The 17465-nt window shown below is 45.0% G+C and overlaps 1 protein-coding gene across 2 annotated transcripts in view; it reads right to left on the reverse strand.

Moving 5' to 3' along the window:
* Window positions 1–17465, reverse strand: part of RICTOR (RPTOR independent companion of MTOR complex 2) — a 1569237-nt gene that overhangs the window by 1406780 nt on the left and 144992 nt on the right. For both annotated transcript variants that reach the window (XM_086960557.1, XM_086960556.1), the window contains exon 4: window positions 17261–17325. In XM_086960557.1, coding sequence (XP_086816683.1) covers window positions 17261–17325 — 65 coding nt within the window. The remainder of the gene's footprint in view (window positions 1–17260; window positions 17326–17465) is intronic.

The raw sequence follows: 17465 nt of genomic DNA on the forward strand, positions 1-17465 counted from the left end.
AGTTGGCAAAGCTGCTTAGGGATTGGACCAGTCCTGAGCCCTGCTATAAAGTATCTTGGATTTTGGATGGATAAGGAGCAAACTATGGAGACCCAAGCAAACAAACTGGCAGGCACTTGCTTTTGGTTACTCAGAATGCTCCATAAGATCTTAGAGCGCATCCCTTTACAACTAAAAAAAAAGATATTGATACATGCACTAGTCACTACATGCCTTGATTATGGAAACTCTCTCTTTCTGGGTGCACATAAATTTGTCATTAAAAAAAACTTCAGGTTGTGCAGAATGCTGCAGTCAAACTTCAGTGTAAGGTCCCAAATCAGGAACCAGTGGGAAAGTATCTAAGAACACTACACTGGCTACCGATCGAGGATAGAATCAAATTTAAAAATATGAAAAAACAGGAAGATCACCTGGTTACCGCTTTGGAAAAGCTTCTATTTATTGCAGCAGACTTGATGCCTTGACCACTTGTTCATAGGCAAAATGCGATTTGTATCACATACATTTTTGAGAGTACTTAGATATTTTTTCTTTAACAGTTCTGTATGTCCAAGTACAACACTAAATCAATTGTAAATCCAAGTTTGTTGTATGACAAGTAAAATGACAAGCAACAGGAAAAAAATCATGTGATGTGATTTTTTCCTGTTGCTTGTCATTTTACATGTCATTTGTTTATTTTTGTTTATTACTTGTCATACAGCAAACTTGGATGTACAATTGATTTAGTGCTGTGCTTGGGCATACAGAACTTTCAAAGAAAAAATATCTAAGTACTCTAAAAGATTTATGTGATACAAATCGCAATATGCCTATGAACAAGTGGCCAAGGCATCAAGTCTGCTGAAATAAATAGCAGCTTTTTCAAAGCGGTAACCAGGTGATCTTCCTGTTTTTTCATATTTCTAAGTGTCCTACCTGGCACCTTTTGGACAAGACCCCTTATTTTTTCTAAAATAAAGAATCAAATTTAAAGCACTCCGCCTAACACATAGAGACATAAATAACAAGGGACCCTGCAAAATCAGAAACCTGGTGTGCTATATGTCCCCAACAGATGTCTTAGATCCTGCACTGAGTATCTGTTAAAAACAACTCGATTAAAAAGAGCCAGAGTGGGTGGAATATCCTTCACTCACCTGGCTCCCAAGCTATGGAAATCACTACAACGGGAACTCAGATTCCTAGATATAGAATGTACCTTCAGGAAAAAGCTGAAGACCTGGATGTTCCACCAGCTCTGCTACTCCCCCCCCCCCCCCCTCTTGCTGTTTGGAGTGTATTTGATGCCTAGCACTGGGAAGTCCTTGGGAACCTATGCACTCTACAAAACCATTTAACATTTACACCGCATTTTGGTACACTATATGAAGAGCAAGGTTCCTAGAGCCCACAATTGGGGCAAGATGTTCTGCAATTTTGAGGAAATACTGTGGCTTGCTCTTTTAGACCTCTGATACAGTGGTTACTGGACAGTATCCTTAGTGTTATCAACTGGTGTGTCATGGCCAATAATATTGTTGCACTCCTTTTTCAAGTTACTCCCTATAGAAAATGTACTCTACAGGTGAGCTGCGGGTCAGAGACACAAGCAATATCTTAACACTGTTCCCTTCAATAGGGATATTACAAAACCCTTAATGTCCCCTCCCTCCAGGACTTCAGGCACATTCAGGAGTCTCAAGTTGTTCCGGCGTAGAGTAATTCTCCAAACGCTCAATATCCTCTTTCAGTTCTTTGTTCTGAGCAGACATCTTAGTGACCTCTGCTTCGGTGGTACGCATAGATTCCTTGATCTTAGGGATTTCTGACTCCATTACCTCGATCTGAGGGTGACCTCATCCAGCCTCTTGGTCAACTCATCACACGATGCCTTAGTTCCTGCTTGATTGGCCTCAGAAATTGAGAATCTGTTGGTCATTTCTGCTTGATTGGTTTCCAATACAGTAAACCTACTGGTAATCTCATCCTTCATAGCTAGTAATATGTCGGCCAATGTGCGTGAGGTTGCATCGAATTTATCTTTAGTGATCTCTGCGCCGGCACTGTCAGATGAGGCGGGATGGTATACTTGTACTGCTGTGTTCAATGCGTCGGGGCTTTTGGCCTTTACTGTAGGGTCCAATTGGGTGTCTCCTGATCCGTCCCCCCCTAACGCCGAATACCTATTTACCAGGCCAATATCTGAATGCACTACAACCACTGCCTCTACCGGGGCTGGGAGCTTATCTGCACTGCCCTCTTTAATAGAGCTCATGGGAGTCACTATTGCATCTCCTTGTAATGGGAATGAATGAATGAATGAATACTCTTTTGTAGAGCGCATGGCTACCCTTAGGCATCCCAGCGCTATAAGACCAGAGTACTGACCAAAGACACTCAGTTGAATAAAAGTGTCTTCAATTGCTTCCTGAAAGTGAGGTTGTCACATACATGCCTGATGTTGTCTGGTAATTTGTTCCAGCATTTGGCAGCCAGGAAGGAGAGCGGACGTCCTCCCATATGGGCTTGCTTCACCCTAGGTACTACAAGCAGATTGCTCTGATTAGATCTTAACGATCTGCAAGAGTGATGACGATGGAATAGAGGGTGCAGGATAGTGGGACCGTCATTCCAGATGGACTTACGTGCCATACACATGATTTTGAACGTGATTCTCTCTTGAATCGGAAGCCAGTGGAGTAACCGCAAAGCAGCCTTAGCGGAGCTACGTCTCGGTACATTCATCAGCAACCGAGCTGCACAGTTCTGCACCGATTGCAGGGTTTGAATCGTGCTTGCAGGGGCCCCAAAGTAAACCGCGTTTGCGTAGTCCAGTCATGAGAGGATCAACGACTGAACCAGTATGCGTCTTGCCTCGAAAGGAAGGAGGGGCAGAACCTTCCTAAGGATCCTAATCAGTCCGTAACAGGTTGCGGCCACCTTCTTTGCCTGAATTTGAAAGTCAATACTCCCAGACTCTTTATTTGGGTCTTGAGGGGGTGGGAGGAGGGGGGGTTGGAGGACCAAGACAGTTGGGCCACCAAGGATCCAGATTGAGAGGGGCTCTATGGCCAAGCAGCATGATGTCTGTTTTTGACCCATTAAGTTAAAGAAACGATGAGGTCATCCACTCCATCACCTTGGCGAGGCAGGGGGTTAGATTGCTAGTCCCTTGTTCTGTGATTTCATCCCTAGTCAGAGAGACGACCAACTGTGTATCATCAGCGTAGGTGACAAGCTGAATACCCCAGGGAAGCACCACTTCAGCCAATGATCTCATGTAGATGTTAAACATAGTAGGGCTGAGTGAGGATCCCTGGGGAACGCCGTGATACAGTTGAAGTTGGCTCGAAGACACTTCCTCTTCAAAAACTGAGAAGAATCTCTCAGACAGGAAGGAATGGAGCCATTTAAGGGCCGTTCCAGAAATTCCAGCAAGGTGGAGCCGGTGGATTAGGAGGGGATGGTTGACCGTATCGAATGCTGCGCTGAGGTCCAACAGGACCACCGCAGCGCAGCCTACGGCATCAACGATGCTCCTAGTCACTTCCACCACCGCCACTAGCGCAGTCTCTGTCCCTTGTTTGGCTCTAAATCCCGTCTGGGAAGAATGGAGGGCTCCTTTCGTCTCTATGAAAGAGGATAAAACATGATTCACATGTTTTTCAGCTATCTTGCCGAGTCCAGGTAATAAAGAGATGGGCCTATAGTTGGCAAGATCATCAGGGTCAAGGTTAGATTTTTTTTAAGAGGGCCTTGACTTTTGCCAACTTCCAGGTGGATGGCAGTACTCCAGTCTCCAAGGAGGTGTTAATGACCTCCATTATGGCGGGACATACCGCCCCAAGTACCTGTTTAAGAGCAGATGGTGGAGCAACATCCAAAGGTGAGCCTGACTTAAGATTTACAAGGAGGCGTTCAACGGTGGCCGAATCCAACGGGGGGAAAGCTTCAAGGCTATTACGGGGGTACAAACTGACCTCCTCCGATGTTCACTCTATCGCCTGGATGCTGACGGATTGCTCTCTAACGCCAAAGCCAGAATAGATGTCTTCAACCTTAGCAACAAAGAAGGAGGCCAGGTCCTCACAGCGTTTCAGGGGATCAGCTGAAGCCCTGATGGCCACGGTAGGATTAACCAATTGTTGAAAAATTTTAAATATTTCCCTTGGCCTATTGGCTGCTTCCGATATTTTATCCTGGAAGTAGGCTGCTTGCGCAGTTTTCAACTGATTTTTATAAGATCTAATCTGAGCCCTGTATTCTTCTTTAGCTGATATAGAGAAATCTTTCCTCCAATTTCTCTCAGCCCATTTACATCGTTGTTTACATTCTTTTAAATCCCCCCAGTACCAGGGTTTTTTATTAGGGCCAGTCCTACGATGGACAACTTTTTTGGGGAGGATATCGGCCAAGGTGGATTCAAGCCATTTGTTAAAGGCCTCATTGGCCCGGACGGGGTCATTACAGGGAGTCGGGGGGGGGGGGAATCTCCTCAGTGCTGCCTCCCACTCCGCTGCCGAAAGCCTGGACCATGTTCGACTCAATCTCTTGGAGAGGTTGGGTGTGTGGTTTTGATCAGAAGGAGACCAAGTAAGAGAGAGCAGGGGATGGTCTAACCACGGAACAAAGCAAGGCGGATTGCAGATAAGATTACCCAAGTTAGTGAAGGTATGGTCCAGAAGATGGCCCGCTATGTGGGTGGACCCTAACACTATTTGTGCTAGTTGTACTACCCTCAAAGTGTCAGTCAGAGACTGCGCTGAGAGTGTCTCTATTTCGTCTAGCTGAATGTTAAGGTCCCCCAAGATGGAGTAATTGGAGTAACTACTAATAGGAAGTGAAATTTTCTCTAAGAGATTATTGCAAAAGCTATGATAATCTCCAGGGGGCCTATAAACAAGGATACCTGAGACGGTACAAGTGGGAGAGAGGGAGATAGAAAAACCTAAGCTCTCACAGTCTAGGAGAGGACTCTCTGAAGTACGGCAGTCAAAAATAGATTTATGAATAATCGCTACCCCCCCCCCCCCCCCTCGACCCCCTTGACGGTCTTGCCTACAGATGGAATAGTCCGAGGGAAGCGCCCGTACTATATCGGGGTCCGATGATTCTGTGAGCCACGTTTCGGTGAGGAAAAGGGCGTCGGGTTCTAGTTCCTCCAGAAGTAAGCAAATTTCTATTGCGTGTCTCGGAAGGGAGCGACAGTTGAGCAAATCGAAGGAGTATGATTTAGTTTTGCTTGCTCCTACGCCTATATGTTTACAAAGGGGACACGGTATCCTTATCTCCTCTAACAGGGCTTTCGAAGGGCAGCAGATCTTTGCCCAATCTCTAAGCTCCTGCAACTGCTTACTGCTGTATTTCAGCAGTTCCATGGCTTTGGATCCCATCATTGAAGTCCCAGGCCCGCCTGTCCCGGCCTGTCCCGGTCTGGCACGGACGGGCACGTACGGGCTTTCCTTAGGCGCTTCTTTGGCGCGGAAAGGCGCGTCGCTGTCGCATACGCTGACGCATACGCTGACGCATAGGGAGGGCGTCTGCTTTTAAGTGTTTGGGCCAGCGTTAGAAGTGGGTGGGGACGGAAGGGCACGGCGTGCCCCTACTTCTTAAAATTATGTTAGTCCGTTCCCCTACTTCTTACTTTTGAAAGAGCGTACCGGGGACTGTAAATTGCCATACTTTAGAAGTACACCTTTTTTTCCCCACATGAGTGGTGCAACGTGAATATTCCGAAGGCCTCTGTAGTGCGCCGACCTCCTCCCCTTCCCTGCTGTGTCTAATGGGCCTGCTAAGTGAGACTGAAAGGGCCATCAGTGTAGCATGGTGTGAAAACGGCTACTCTGATGGCCCTGCGGCTGCTGTGAGCCAGTGATTCACACCTCACAATCCTTCACTATCCTCGGTTGTCCACCAGTCCTGACCTCTCTCCTTCCCTCCATGTTACTGCTTTTCCTCCGTGTTGCCTCTCAGCATCCCCATGTATTGCTTCGTTGGTGCAAACAAAAAAGTGTTATGATACACAGCCAGCGCTGGATACTTCATAGCCCTTTTTAAAAAAAATCCTCCCCCGCCTGTGTCTTTGTCCAAACACACTGCTTTACAACATAGGTGCGAAACATTGACAAAGCTGCTAGATGTCATAGGTGATGCCTATCGGCTTTGCCAATCATTGAATGCTTGCATTAATTTTGCATTTTTCCTTTTTGGAGGGCCTGCGTGGATCTGTGGTCATTTTTTTTATGGCGCTCTCAGCATTGGCAAATAATATTTTTTTCCATTTGCCAATGCTGAACAGCATCAACAAAAAGCGTGTCAAAAAGTATAAACATAGTTCAATTACTCCCTTAACAGTATAGTTTAAAAAAAATTGTGTACCTTTAGCAAGGTAGAGGTTTCTTCAATATAGCGCACTAGAATTATGCAGTAATCCAGTTCCAAATTATGTGGCAGCATTGAGTAAGCTATCCACGAACAAAAGGCATATTACACAGCAATCTTTGGTGCCATCTGCTGCAGTATTTTTTACAGTGTCTTGTCTTTTCAGCACTCACATATGCCATTTTTCAGTAGTATTGGTGTAGCACCTGAACACTGTTGCAAAGGGTCTGCCTTTGAACCGCACGATGCCTGGTGCTATTCAGTTTTTAAGTAACGTTTGATCAATTGAGCAAGATGCATCTCTCTGGCTGTTGGAATCAGCACATTATGCAGCAGATGATGGATTATGCGGCACGTGTTTTGTTTATACCTGCTAATGTAGAGAATTACGTGGCTTCAGAACCCCATTTATTCCAGAGTCTCTTGCTATTCCCAATCAACAGGTGTGCATTGATTGTTGTTTCTCTCTGAACCAAAAATAGCTTGCATCATGTACACAAGGAAAAGCTTACAAGGGGATTCCCCAGAGTGAAAGGGAAAATGGATTGTATGTTGAATAAAACAAAGTAAGGCCTTTGAAATTCCACAAGTACCTCGCTGAGGTAAATTGTGGCATAAGATTTGCTTACGATTGTAGTAAGTCTTTGAATATTTTGTTATTTCTTCCCGATGGTGATAGTTTGTCAAAAGACGTGAGAGTGATGCTTGTTATATATGTTAGCTTTTTTATGTTATTCTATATTAGCTGAGTTGTCTGCAGCAGCCCACCGTTGAATGTAGAAAGGATGTTATGTTGTGTGCAGGGCCACTGGAATTATGCGGCAAGAGAGGACCAACTGATGCATCAGAGTTGACTAAATTATGTGAAAAGTAAAGCCAAATTAAGCACCATAATGTGCCACTTTTTGTGAAAGTATTACTTCAATGTTTTGTCATTTTCACATGTTAACACTGGGCAAAGGTTTCACCTCACTAGTACCAGTTTAACATCCAAAGTCAGCAATTGACTACATAGCGGTGACCAGTGAACCTTTGCACAGGGTCTTGCACTGTACAGCAACATCTTTTGCAGCATTTTTAGTATCATTTCTTCTGTTTGAGTTGGAATTTTGTTGTTGTTGTTAGAATCAACAGATGATGGATTATGATGGATTATGTAGCAAATGTAGTAAATACATAGTTATGCAGAAAATGCAGCAGCCACAAAATCTCATAATTCCAGTAGTCCTGGTTTTCTGGCTTTTATAAAACGCCACACTGGCCGTTAACCAATCCTCTACCTTGACCAAACAGCTGTCTCATATCAGTTACAGCCTTCTGATGCATTGGCAGTTTCCAATATGGTCGGAACTTCTTGGAGTTTGGATTGCTTCAAACGCACGTTATATGGAATCCCCTCTCCTCTGCACTCTTATACGTGAATTGAGATTATTTGGTGTCCACAATTTGTAAGCAGTTCCTGTCCAATCTCAAGTGGGTGTGGCTATGACAGCCACCAAGCAATGGCTGACCGGTCTCATTGCTTTAAGGCGGCGCAATAAGCAGTGCCACTGGAATTATGCAGCAAGGAAGCGTCAAATTATGCAGCAGGTTTGAGTAAATTATGCGGCAAGAAAAGGAAAATTACACCGCTTTACGTGGCCCGTTTTGTGATGATATTACTTCATTGTTTTGTCCTGTTTAGGCTTTTAACACTGTCTGGGCATTGGTTGTACCCCATTAGTAACAGTTTGAAACCCAAATGTAGCATTATACGTTCTTTTATTTAGTAATGTCACTTCAATCCCGTATGAGACCTAGAGAGCTCACTCCAACTCTCCTGATGCATGCACATTCTCATTCTTATTTTACTTCAATACAGGGATCTTGATTCCATAATAGTGCCGCTAACAGCCATAACCAAAAACATCACTTAGTCATGATTTAATTAGCACTATCTCCAAGTAATGTCCAGCTTAGCTCTAGTCACAAATTATCAATACGTGGATGCTTTCCTTGCATACTTGCTGATTGTAGTTATATGGATGGCTGCTTACTTTTGAAAATAAAACTAAGCAGGAGGCAAAGTCAAACCCCATACTGTGATCAGGCCTCCCATTTCCGGTGCTTAATTTGACAAGGTGGTTGCAGGTGGTGGCCACCAGCACTCGTTTTTGGGGCCTAAAACAGTACAACAGAGAAAGGCAGAATATGTGTAAAGAAAGAGGACTGGAAAATAGAGACAAGAGCAGAAAGCAGGGATGAAAAAGAACCTGCAAAAGTAAAATAAAGGCACAGGGAGTGTTTGGTGGTAGCGGACACAACTGTCAAGCCTGCATTCGGCAGCACTGTTAACGAGCTTTTGAGAAAAACTTTGAGCCCTGGCACATATTATGTGACAAATTAAGCACCGATTTCAGCTGCCTGCGGCCTCTGCTTTCAACAGAAGTCAATGGGGGAAATTCATTCTTCCGGTTATTTTAAACAAATCTCCCTCTCTACTCTTCTAAAATGTTGGCATTTTGCTCCACCGAAGGTCATCTATCCCGATCTGCCACTGCTCTCTGTGCTGCTGGTAGGGGCCCGACAATGCTGTCCCTGCCTATCTCAATCCAGACGTGCAGCTTAACCTGCAATTACAGTGCAGATGCTCTGCTGATGCCCCTCAAGCCTTTTTTATGCCCGCTCGCCCTATGTGCCCCCTGGGCAGTTTGCAGTCTGCTCTGCCTGCCTGTGTGATCTGCGGTAAGTCTCAAGAAGTGTAGAGATGGCGGGCCGGGTATACCAGAAGAAGCAAGGTGGGCAAGGGGAGGGCTGGATGCAGAAGTAATGCTTGATAGGAGTAAGTAAAGGTGGCGAGGGAGGGATGGGTCCGTGTTTACTAGAAGCAGGGTAATGAATGATATGCCAGGAAGTGAGGGTGGTGAGGAAGGGCTGGTTCTGGGTATACTAGAAGCAGGGTAATGAGAAATACCAGGAAGTGAGGGGGAGCTAGGGGCGACCAGGATGTGGGTATGCTAGAAGCCGGGTAATGAGTGTTGCCAGGAAGTGAGGGGGAGCGAGGGGAGGCCCGGATGTGGGTATGCTAGAAACAGGGTAATGAGCGTTGCCAGGAAGTGAGGGTGGCGAGGGCGGGCTGGGTCCGGGTATGCTAGAAGCAGGGTAATGATATGTTAGGAATTAAGGGGGAGCAAGGGGAGTGCTGGGTGTAGGTATGCTTGCAATGTGGTACATGCACAATGCAAAGCTCCAAGTCATGTTTTAAAAGCCACGGATAAATACTGTGCATTCTTGCCCTTTCCCTGTGATACAGGGCAGTGCGGCAAAGTAACATGCTGTGCTGCCCTGCGCCACCATTCCCATGAATATGCCCCTAAGCTCACAAACTTCATGGTATCTCTTCTTCATACACAATCACTTTTAGCATGTGCTACCTGCATTGGACTCACTGCAATTATGCAGCAAAGGAGGACAACATAATGTTGGAGGTATGACTAAATTATGAAGCAAAAAAAGAGTGCAGGGTTATATAGTACATTTTCTGATACTTTATTAATTTGACATTTTTACACATACTAACAGTCTCTGGAAAGCTTTCACCTCATTAACCCCAGTGTAACATGCAAATGCAGCGGTGAGAAAGGTGACCAGTCAACCTTTGCACACGGCCTTCCACTCCACACCATCCTTGGTTTCAGAGAGTACAAACAAAATAAAAATTGCATCCCTGAAAGCCTGAAACCAATTGTGCACATTATAAACACCTTTTGTTCCTCAACTGCTGAATGTGAACGGGGCTTTAGTGTAATGAATGATGTGCTCACACCACTGCGGAACAGAATATCAATAAATCGTCTGTCTTCTATAATGTTCATAAACATCGTGGGGCCCCCTGTCATAGAATTTAAACCTGAATTTTATGTTCAGAAATGGTTAGAAAAAGGGAGGAGAAGTGCCAATGAAAGAAACTGCATGGCTCGGAGACAAATGGCTTATGATTCCACTTATAAGCGTATTTGGAATATCCTGTGATTGGAAACATGTCCCACATTGTAAATGAATGAAATATAAACAACTTATATATTAAACCTCAAATAAACATGTGTATTGATTGTTTGAATTAAATAACGTCATAAGCTGTAACTGGTCAGTGAAATGTCAAATGCACTAAAAATTGGTATGTTTTGCTATTTTTAGCCACACCTCCGACTCCGCCCACTAATCCAATCCTCTGCTTATTCCCGCCCCCTGAGTGTCCGCCCACAGTTCCCCTACTTTTTTGTCCCCACTTCGACCACTGGTTTGGGCGCGACGTGTCAGGCGCGACGTTTCAGACGCCTCTTAGCAAACACTAGAGCAGCAACCTGCCCCTACACAATATGGCCGCCAAAGTGATCGGCCCCTCGGTGCCACGATTCAGCTCGTAATCGGCTGATAACGTGAGACAAGCGGGTCTTGATGTAGCGCAAATCCATGTGAGCTAAGCGCTTGAATACCGCATAAAAACACACTATGAGGTGAGAAAATTGCAGTTCAGGTTAAGGGCCTAACATATTGCAATAGCTCGATATTTAAAAGCAATTCAGTATTTTAAAATAACAATAGCTCAGCAACACTAGCTCCCAGCTTTTCGCCTCAGGAGCAACTAGGAACTCAGGTCTCTGTTCTTACCCGGCCGTTCCTATTTCCTGCTTTTAAGTGTTTGGGCGCGACGTGTCAGGCGCCTCTTAGCAAACAATTGAGCAGCAACCTGCTCCTACACAATAATGGTACCCCCATAGCATTTACTTCCACAGTAGCCGAGGTGGGCTGGGTAGACTGAATGGGCTGAGTGGGCTGGGTGAGCTGGGCAGGCTGAGCTGGCAAGGAAGAGCAGCTGGTAGCGGAGGTGGTAGTAGTAGTAGTTGACATTACCTTATAATAGGTTTTAAGTGAGGGGGTAACTTTTATGCTGGCATCAGCTGCTTTAACGCTTTTACTTTTGCCCTTACTTTTTATGTTTTTCACACTCAAATATTCTTCTGAGGTATTCAGCTTAGCTTTACCCCTTCTTACACGTTCCCTCCCTTCAGAAACTGGGGGTGAAATGCGTTGGGGATATACAGGCTTACCTTTAGTAGGATCAAACACAGTCCTGGCTCTTAAAGCGTACCTGTTTGTTTAAGCAGGGTAGAGACTCTCCTCTCTGTCACTGGCGCCCCTCAAGCTGACCTCACTGCCAGCGCCCTTGCCAGATACTCCCCCTACATTCATACAACTAATTGGAGCACTGATTGAATTAGGCCCGCTTGATTGTGGTGGGTTTAGTCCTCTAAATATGTCGTCGTATGTGCTGTTGTATATTTTATCACACCAGGTCCCTGTCAGATAGTTACCCGCACCAACAGCCTTATTACCCCCACAGGGCGGGGAACAGAAGCATTGATGGCCCCTACTCCGCTACACTGCCGAAATAAAATTTTACTTGAATTTTCGTGTGCCGCTCCTCTCGCCGACTCCGCTCCACAGTAGCTGCCGCTGGCTCTGCCTCCAACGACCCGGAACGCGAGCAAGGTAAAGACGAGCCTCTTCCTCGTCCGAGACGCCTCCTCCCAAAGCCAGCGCCAGCCCCCAGATACGTCGTCGTCCTGCTCTCGCTGGTTCCTCTTCGATCCTCACGGTCCTCGCTCACCCTGCAGCTCGTTCCAGGAATCCGCAGGTTCAGTCCGTTCTCCGGGGGCATAATCGGCAGAAAGCGATGCAGTATGTTGAAACCGCACCAAAGGGGAGGGGGTTTACAAAGTATCAAAAATGGCCAATAATCATACGGGGTTCTAGATAATATTCAAATGGAACACAGGAATTAGCTACTCCACAGGGGAAAATCCGGCTGCGGATGTTTAGCTAGCGGTCGCCATGTTCCTCCAGTGGACCCGCCCCGCTGTATAGATTGCTGCATGATATACAGAGGGTACATCGTGATCCCTTCAGAAGAAATCTTGCAAAACAGAAACCCAGGAAGATCTTGGTGAACTTTTTAACATATTCCATAAAAGAGCAGATTTTGTCTTCCACTCTGAAAGCAGGCTCCATATACTTCAACAGGTCTAATCCCTTTACCTTTGAAATAAGATCAGATATATCACACATAACTGCAGCGAGGCAGTGGGAGTTGGGGAAAAGGTTGGAGGAGTTAAACAGCATAGGGCCCAAGGCGCAGTTGAAATTCCCAGCATTGTTAAAGGTGATGTGGAATAACCAGATGCACCAGATCAAAACTGGGGAAGAGGCGGATGTTCTTATTGTGAAGATCAGAGACGGACAAGGGGAGAAGCAGACTTAGAGGGTCTTTTTTACACTTATGACATGTAATTAGCAGGAATTCAGCAAAGAACTAAAAACGGGAATGTTATTGATACTCCATGGGGGGGAAGAGGGCTAAATAGGCTTTTGCCTATTAGAAGGGATGGTTCCTCAAGGGTTGGGGGGCCACGGGGTCACTGGGGAGTGGGTTGGAAGAGGCAGGGGGGCACGTGGGTGGGGAGCAGTGGGAAAAAAGAAAAAAAAATCAACCTCATCTCAACCTTATGTATAGTCTTTTCTGCCATGAAGGGCGCCGAATCTTCCAGGTAGAACATGGGGATGATGGCTGGCATGGCCCTGAGGGATAGAAAGACCATCTTTACCTCCTGGAATGTTAACAGGTTAAGGTGCCCCCGGAGACAGAGGCTAATCCTTAAATACCTAGAACTTTCAACTGCACAAATATGCATGTTGCAAGGGACACACCTGAGTTACTAGGAAAGTACCTTAATCTTCTCTAAGGTCCCTTGGGTTAAGAGCTTTAGCGATTCGAATCAGACATCTCAAAATAAAGGGGTGGCTATATTAATTAAACAAGGTACTCCCTGTAATATAAAAAAACACAATCAGACTCCTCAGGTAGGTGGTTTACAGTCCAATTGGCATTTGAAAATGTTTACATGATTTGTGCCTCTTTCTACGGCCCCAATATGGACGATCCAACTTATATTTGTAAATTACAATCAGTACTGATGTTGGAACCTCCACCCTATGTTATCGGGGGAGATTTCAATGTCCGGTTAGACTCTCTGAAAGATAGATCTAATCAGAGTCATTATAAAGGGGCAGTCAAGGTACGTCGGGCACTACTTAATATGATCCATGATATGGATCTGATCGATCTATGGAGGGCACAAAAAGGAGATCAGCAGGGCTTTACTTTTTACAGCAAGAAGCACGGCCACTTCTCTAGGATCGATTACGTTCTCTTGGACAGAATGTCAATGGCCAACCTAGGGGAGGCATCAGTTCTTCCGAGTCACCTCTCTGATCACGCACCTCTGCAATTTGTATATCAGAATAAGGAGGCACAGCGGCAGTCATTGAGATGGACCCTTAATAGGGCAAAGCTTTTAGATCCCGAGGTGGTTGAAGCAGTACAGGCTCCCTCTCTGGAATTTTTTTCTATGAATTCAGGTTCCACAACACCGGACGTAGTATGGGACACATATAAGGCCTGGCTAAGGGGGAAACTCCATGGAATAATCTGCTATAAGAATAAAAACTAAGCTGAGGCACTAAAGGGGGTTGAAGGGAGGATAAGTAGCCTGGAGAAAGAAAGAGACGGCATTAGCAATAGGGACTCTGAGTAACTCACTCAGGTCTTGAAGAATCTGGAAGAGGTAAGATCAGAGTACAGAGGGAAGTTAGAAGCCAAGTGTAGGGCGCAGTGGAACTCCAGAATTATGCAGAACTATGAATACGGGGAGAAGGCTGGCGCCCTTTTGGCATGGAAAGCAAGAACCGATCGCACTAGGAATGATATAAAAGTACTTACTATTAATGCTAGCAGGGAAACCTCCAGTAAGATCGAGGATATGCAGTACTGTCTCCTCTCCATTTTCTCGGAACTGTATAGAGAGGATTTGGCTCCTTTACCGAGCTCTATCCAGTCATTTCTTAGGAATAAACATCTGCTGTGCTCTCAGAAGAAAGTAAGAACAAATTAGAGGCTCCCTTTACGTTAGAGGAGATAGCAGATCAGATTAAAAAAATCAAAGAACAAAAAAGCTGCAGGCTCGTATTAACTCGCAAGCGAAATCTATAAACTCCATAAAGAGGAGTTGATAGACGCACTGGGGGTCACCTTTAACTCAGTTTACAGCCTAACTGGGAAGGTTCCTAATACCTGGAAGGAGGCAACAATAGTTCTGATTTTAAAAACTGGCAAAGACCCGAAAAAGGCAGACTCCTATCGTCCAATCTCCCTGCTGAATGTCGATTATAAGATCTTTATGGGCATTTTGGCAGGGAGATTGGCAAAACTGATCCCGAGGTTAATACATCCGGATCAGAAAGGGTTCGTCGAAGGGAGATACATTCAGGAACAGTCGCAGCTCTTGATTGGTAATATAGATCTGGCCATTCAGAGGACAGAACTCTTGGCCGTTGTCGCTTTAGACGCGGCCAAGGCTTTTGACAGAGTCTGCTGGGTGTACCTCTGGGAAGTCCTGAGGGCTTTTGGCCCAATCTTTATACGTACCTTGCAGAACGGTTACCAGGGTGCCTCCGCTCGAATTCTGCTAAATGGGCCCCTTACATCGAGCTTCAATATCCAGAGAGGAACCAGGCAGGGGTGTCCGATCTCGCCTCTTATTTAATTTATATATGGAACCATTGGTACAGACGTTGAGACTGGATGATTGAATCTATCCTTCTAGATCAGAACAATACAGCTCCAAAATAGCTCTCTATGCCGACGACCTAATACTGTACACAAGTGTCTCAGAGACAGTGATCCAGAGGGCGGAGGAGCTTATGTGCGAGTTTGGGTCCCTATCCCGGTTTCTTGTCAATAAAACCAAGACAGAGGTGATGTGTTGGAATCTGGAGTGGCCGGGGAGAGTTAGTGTTGAGCTGAGATATCTGGGGATTTATGTAGTAAAGGAATTGGAGAAGACACCTGAGCTTAATCTAAACACGGTTATAAAGGAAATTGACGGCCTCTTTAGTAGATGGAGGAACCTTCCCTTAACTATCTATGGAAAAAACAACTTGGTGAAGATGGTCATTCTACCTAAGCTGTCTTACCTTTTCTCTTCCATACCATTAACATTCTCGAATAAAAGCTTAATGAAGGTACAGAGCAAGATTGGGAGTTTTGTCTGGGGGCAACAAAGGTGTTCGTCTGGCGTGGAAAAAAACTTAGACGCAGACTAAAGAAAGGCGGGCTTGCCCTCCCCGATGTAAGGTTATATGCAGCAGCATCCCAGTTTAAAAGCATACGGATGCTACTTGTGAAACCAGGGGAGTCAGCCTGGGGCAGGTTGTTGGGTGAAATGGCGCGAGTGGAGGGAGGGGGAGACGGCGAGCCTTTTCTATATAAGTTTGGATCACCAAGATTCTTCAAGCGGGTACGCTTGAATGTTTTGAGGGCGGCCTTGGAGCTATGGTATAGGCTCAGACGTAGCTGGGGCATTGGATACTATTCGGATGGTGCCCCCGTCTGGGATGCACTGGGAACACCGGACTGCCTAATGGACAGTTTGGCGTTGCCGATTAGAAGGGCAGGCATCACTGTCTGGACCGAACTGGTAGACTCTGGGGGGATACATCCATGGGAGTACCTGAGGGCAAAGATCGGGCCAGGGCTCTCTAGATTCAAAAATTTACAGTTAATATCATTGTACGAGGCAGAAAAGGGGGAGGTCAGAGGGAATAGAGAGATTGAAGGTTTGTGGCAATCTATCCTTCCAATCAATAAGGAAATCTCTATATGGTATAACAACCTGTTGGAAACTGAGGACCACGAGACACCTCCCTTAGCTGCAGTGTGGATGGAAACTCCTCTTGGGCCATCAATAGAGTCATTGTATGAGCCCTCTTTAAAGACCTTGTATAAATTTGTCAAGCCTGCTTGTCTAAAAAAAAATCATTTTTTTGTCATTAACAGAATTTAATATTCTCCCGCGACAATCAACAAGTTTGCCCCAGAACCAGCTCCTAAATGCCCCAGATGCTTAATACCTCTTGCTAATGACTTACATATCTTCTTTGAGTGTCCAGCACTTGTAAGTTTTTGGACTGAGGTGAGCGACAACATTTGTGATATCTTTAATACCATCATAGAGATTAACATGTCTTTAGTGTTTTTGGGAGATGATGGTTGTCTTAGTCAGACCCTCTCTCAGAAGGACAGAGGTCTATTAATTTATTTGATCTTGCTGGCCAGAAGGGAAGTTTGCAGAAGGTGGAAAGATCCCTTACCACCACAAAGGGAAGACTGGCTTAAAGCTTCATTCTCCATGGCTCGTTTAGACTATGAGGGTATAGAAGATAAGCTAATAAACATCTGGCATCCCTTTGTGAGTTGGGGAAAAAATTTAAGATTAATTTAATACAATTGGTCTAATGATTACACCAGGTTCCCTCACAAAAAAAGGGATCGGTCGGACGACCCAAGCGAGTGCGGTAAGCCGTAGGGGCCACAGATCACGAAGGCGGCTTCATAAGACCCACAGAGGCTTGAAAGGTGAGAGGAGGACCAAAAAAAAAAAAAGAGACACAAGCAATATCTAGGTAGATAAATTACTTCTATGAAGGAGTGATCTTTATCTAAAACCTAAGAGCATCTTTGAGAGCAAGATAAACTTTTATTATGTTTGCCCAGCAGGTACTCACATTTTATAACAGGAAGCCTTATGGCGTATATGTTACTGGGTAGAAACTTGAGAGGTCTTGGTAGGTCTTAAAGAACTCTAACTGTAGTTTGCTTTGTCAAATCAGTCAATGAGGAAGGAGGTGCCAGGCAAAGAAATACAGTGTATTGATTTTTGATATGATTGCTCAACCTTATGTGCTAGTTTCTTGGAACACGTTATATAATAACAGTAAAATTTAAGCAACGGCTTACCATATTATGATGTCTTCATAGGTAAAACCTAACTTTTCTTCACTGTGACCAACATTACAGACAAGCTACAAAAAAATCAAAAGACATTTTAAAATGAATACTTTTGATTTTGTTCATTGTGTGCAGACTCCAAATATTTATCAGTTTAATTTCTAATTTATCTATACTAAATAAGCAAACAATATCACAATCTTAATTACACAGT

This window comes from Lissotriton vulgaris, chromosome 3_1 (assembly GCF_964263255.1).
Source record: "Lissotriton vulgaris chromosome 3_1, aLisVul1.2, whole genome shotgun sequence".
Lineage (NCBI taxonomy): Eukaryota > Metazoa > Chordata > Amphibia > Caudata > Salamandridae > Lissotriton > Lissotriton vulgaris.